The sequence below is a fragment of the Lissotriton vulgaris genome, chromosome 7 (assembly GCF_964263255.1).
Source record: "Lissotriton vulgaris chromosome 7, aLisVul1.2, whole genome shotgun sequence".
Classification (NCBI taxonomy): Eukaryota; Metazoa; Chordata; class Amphibia; order Caudata; family Salamandridae; genus Lissotriton; species Lissotriton vulgaris.
The window spans coordinates 1,291,158,807-1,291,161,931 of NC_141695.1; the positions used below are offsets into that span (position 1 = coordinate 1,291,158,807).

The window sequence follows — 3,125 nt, forward strand, 5'->3', positions numbered from 1 at the left end:
ATAGTTTGACTAGGCCAATACAAGGGGCTGGAAAGAGGTGAGTGTATCTCCACAGCATCCCTGGAATGAGTCTTGAAGAGTCCCATTTCTTTCTGTTTGCTTCACTTTGTGTCATTGCCAAGCAGCTTCTCCCACCACTGCCCAGTTCATCCCAGAATTCCTGCAGTGCAGGCCATCACCAGTCTAAGCGGATGAAACTTGCTCCCTCAGTTCTAAGTTTTGGGTAAGCAGTTCTCCTATCAACGTACATTGCTAGTCAAATATGTTTTGTGCAGGATATTTAGTTTTATTAACTTCCCTTGACATCATTTTACTTTTTTATAGAAACAAAACTATCAATATTTCAGCAGGTCCAGTTGCTCCGGGGTGCGTATGAAATAGGTCCTACTTCACCCCAATGAGTCACATCTTTTTCCCAAACTGAGGGGCGGGGAAGACGAAAACTTTGTTACATTAGGATCCACGGCACCCTTGCTACTCCGCTTCTTCAAACCGGTGCGTCCTAGCACCTTACTCCCCACTTCCTGAAAAAGGAGAAAGTAAATGCTTGTTTCCTGCTTTTATCTCCAAAGACCCTCATAAGCCACCATCCTCAGCAACACCCTCCTTCACCCGGAAGTAAAAAGAAGTATCTGATAATCTTATACCCTCAAGTCATCCTTTCGCCCTGCAGCCTTGAGTTCTTTCTCTGAGAGAGCTGAGAGGTGGTGGGGGGCTGGCAGCAGCTCTGTAGCTGGGACTAGCCCGCTGTCGGCTTGGAAATAAGTCATTTTAGTGTTTCTAATGATAAGTAGATAAGCTCTGTTAGCCCAAAAGAACAGGGAAAAAGTAGAAGACAACTTTAATGCATTCGTTTTTTACACTGTTCTGGATCTTTATTTTGGTGCTATTGCTGCCATTGAGAGCTGCAGATCACAAATGTTTACTGTTTTTAAAAGCAACTCAGTTCTTGGAAGTGCAGAAAAGACTTCGTGAAGCACGCCTCAGTTGGGTGTTCCCCATGATTAACAAAATGGGTGCCATTGCAACAGTGAAAAGCAGCATTATCCAGCAGATCGTGGCCTCCAAAGAACCGGTGTGAAAGATATTCTGCCGAATCAACATGGCCATCAGGAAGTAGAACACGTAGATGAAGAGTTGGGACACCACTGTTTTGGCGGCCTTGCAGTGAGCTTCCAGTCGAGCCTTGCTGGAACTAGGCAGGTTCTGCTCCATGTGACGCTTGTGTCTGCAGAGGGATCTGATGATCATCGCCGAAGAGGTCACTCCAAGGACTAATGGGAAGCAAAAGCCAATGAGGGTGGAAATGACTATGTAGTAACAAGGCACACCTGGTGCATCTCTTTCGTGGGTGGAGTTTGCTGTGAGATTGCTCATCATGTTGTGGTTGTATTCCTGAGTTAAAGAGAAATAGACTGCAGGAGAACTCACAATGAGGGACATCACCGCTCCCCCAACCAACAGGCGCTGAATTACTACTGGCAACCTCATCTTCAGCCTGCTGAGGAGGGGGTGCTTGAAGTCCACGATCCTCAGGCAATAGAAAACAGATAGACAAGTTGAAAACCAAAATGCAGTGATACCTAAAAAGAGAAAGAGACCAGTGAAAGCCCCTCGAAGTTTGAATGCTGCCTGAAGACCACTGTATTGGAAAATGAAGACATTAAATAAACATATTGTACTCTGGAATACAATTTCCACGAAGGCCAGCATGAAGAGGATGATGTCCACAGAGTTAATGCTCCTGCTATTCTTCCAGCCTAGAAGTTTCACAACCACCATAAATGCGTTGATGGCAATGCCGACCACTGTTTCAACCGCGATGATGGCCAAACAAATGACTTGCCAGGGGCTCACCATGGTCTTCCGTCAATGGAGCAGCAACTGGTCTTATTCAGGTACTCTATCTGTAATGTTCCTGCTGCTGGAATGCAAGATCTGTGATTAAAATCCGAGCGCTCACTGAAGGCTCATGGCTATGCTGTGAGTCTATTGTGCTTCATATCATGCAGAAACTATATTCCATTTCTATCCATCCTGCTTATTTCTGAAAGAATGCAAATCTGGGGAGTGGCTCACAAATCCTCAGAGCAGACCACACATTTGCCTTAAAAGCTTTCAGTATTCAAATTAAGCACAGTCTATTTTTGATTTGTACAGGCGATCGCACAGTGTTGCAGTTGTGCTGCTTGGTGGCTCTGTTTAGGACTTAGAACAAAACATTTATGTCACAGTGGAAAACATTCATAATTACATGCACAGCAAGTAACCATCATTATCATTTTGATCAAAATTAGACACCAATGACTTAGTTATTTATCATAAATGTCTGTGATTTTATTTCATCACACTGTTGCATTGAATCAAAACATTAGATCACAATGTATTTAAAAAACGGAACATATTCAAAATAAACGGTGCAGGAGGGAAGGTAGTGAGTGCATAGGGAGAGTTGTGAAAGTGATGTGCATTAAGGAACTTAGTGTGCATATATACATCAATAGCCAGTATTTACAACCTATCCAGCCAGATGTCTGGCATACACAAATGCAAAATCATAACATAATATCTGGGATGCAGATAATAATTCTCTGTCCTCTATGTTTGAACATAAGAAGGTAAATAGTGTTGATGGGCCATAGAGGCTCTCAGAGAATTCATGTATGTGTATCGCCGATAACTCCAGCAGCCACAGTTAGAGGTTATTGACCAACCTCGATGAACTCTTGTAAATCGACACACACACGTGAATTCTCCGAGAGCCTCCAAGGCCCATCAGTCGACTTCTCAGCCTGAAGTTTTCTTGCTGATTCCTGGTGCCTATAAACCGCCCTCATCCCAGTCCTGATGAAGACCCCATTCCCAAGGCTGAAATCTTGCTGTTTTGCTTAGGGATCGAAACATCAACACTATTTACCTTCTTTTGTTCAAACATGGAGGACAGAGAATTTATATCTGCATCCCAGATATTATCTTATGATTATGCATTTGTGTATGCCAGACATCTGGCTGGATGGGTTGTAAATACTGGGGATTGATGTATATATGCACACTACCTTCCTTTATGCACATCACTTTCACAACTCTCCCTATGCACTCACTACCTTTCCTCCTGCACCGTTTAT

At 43.5% G+C, this 3,125-nt stretch overlaps 1 protein-coding gene across 1 annotated transcript; it reads right to left on the bottom strand.

Annotated features, from left to right (window-relative positions):
* Window positions 1-942: 942 nt before the first annotated feature.
* Window positions 943-1,860, bottom strand: LOC147703515 (taste receptor type 2 member 7-like). The gene has a single exon (XM_086929498.1). It carries the CDS (start codon window positions 1,858-1,860, stop codon window positions 943-945), a length of 918 nt encoding a protein of 305 aa, XP_086785624.1.
* Between the last annotated feature and the right edge of the window lie 1,265 nt (window positions 1,861-3,125).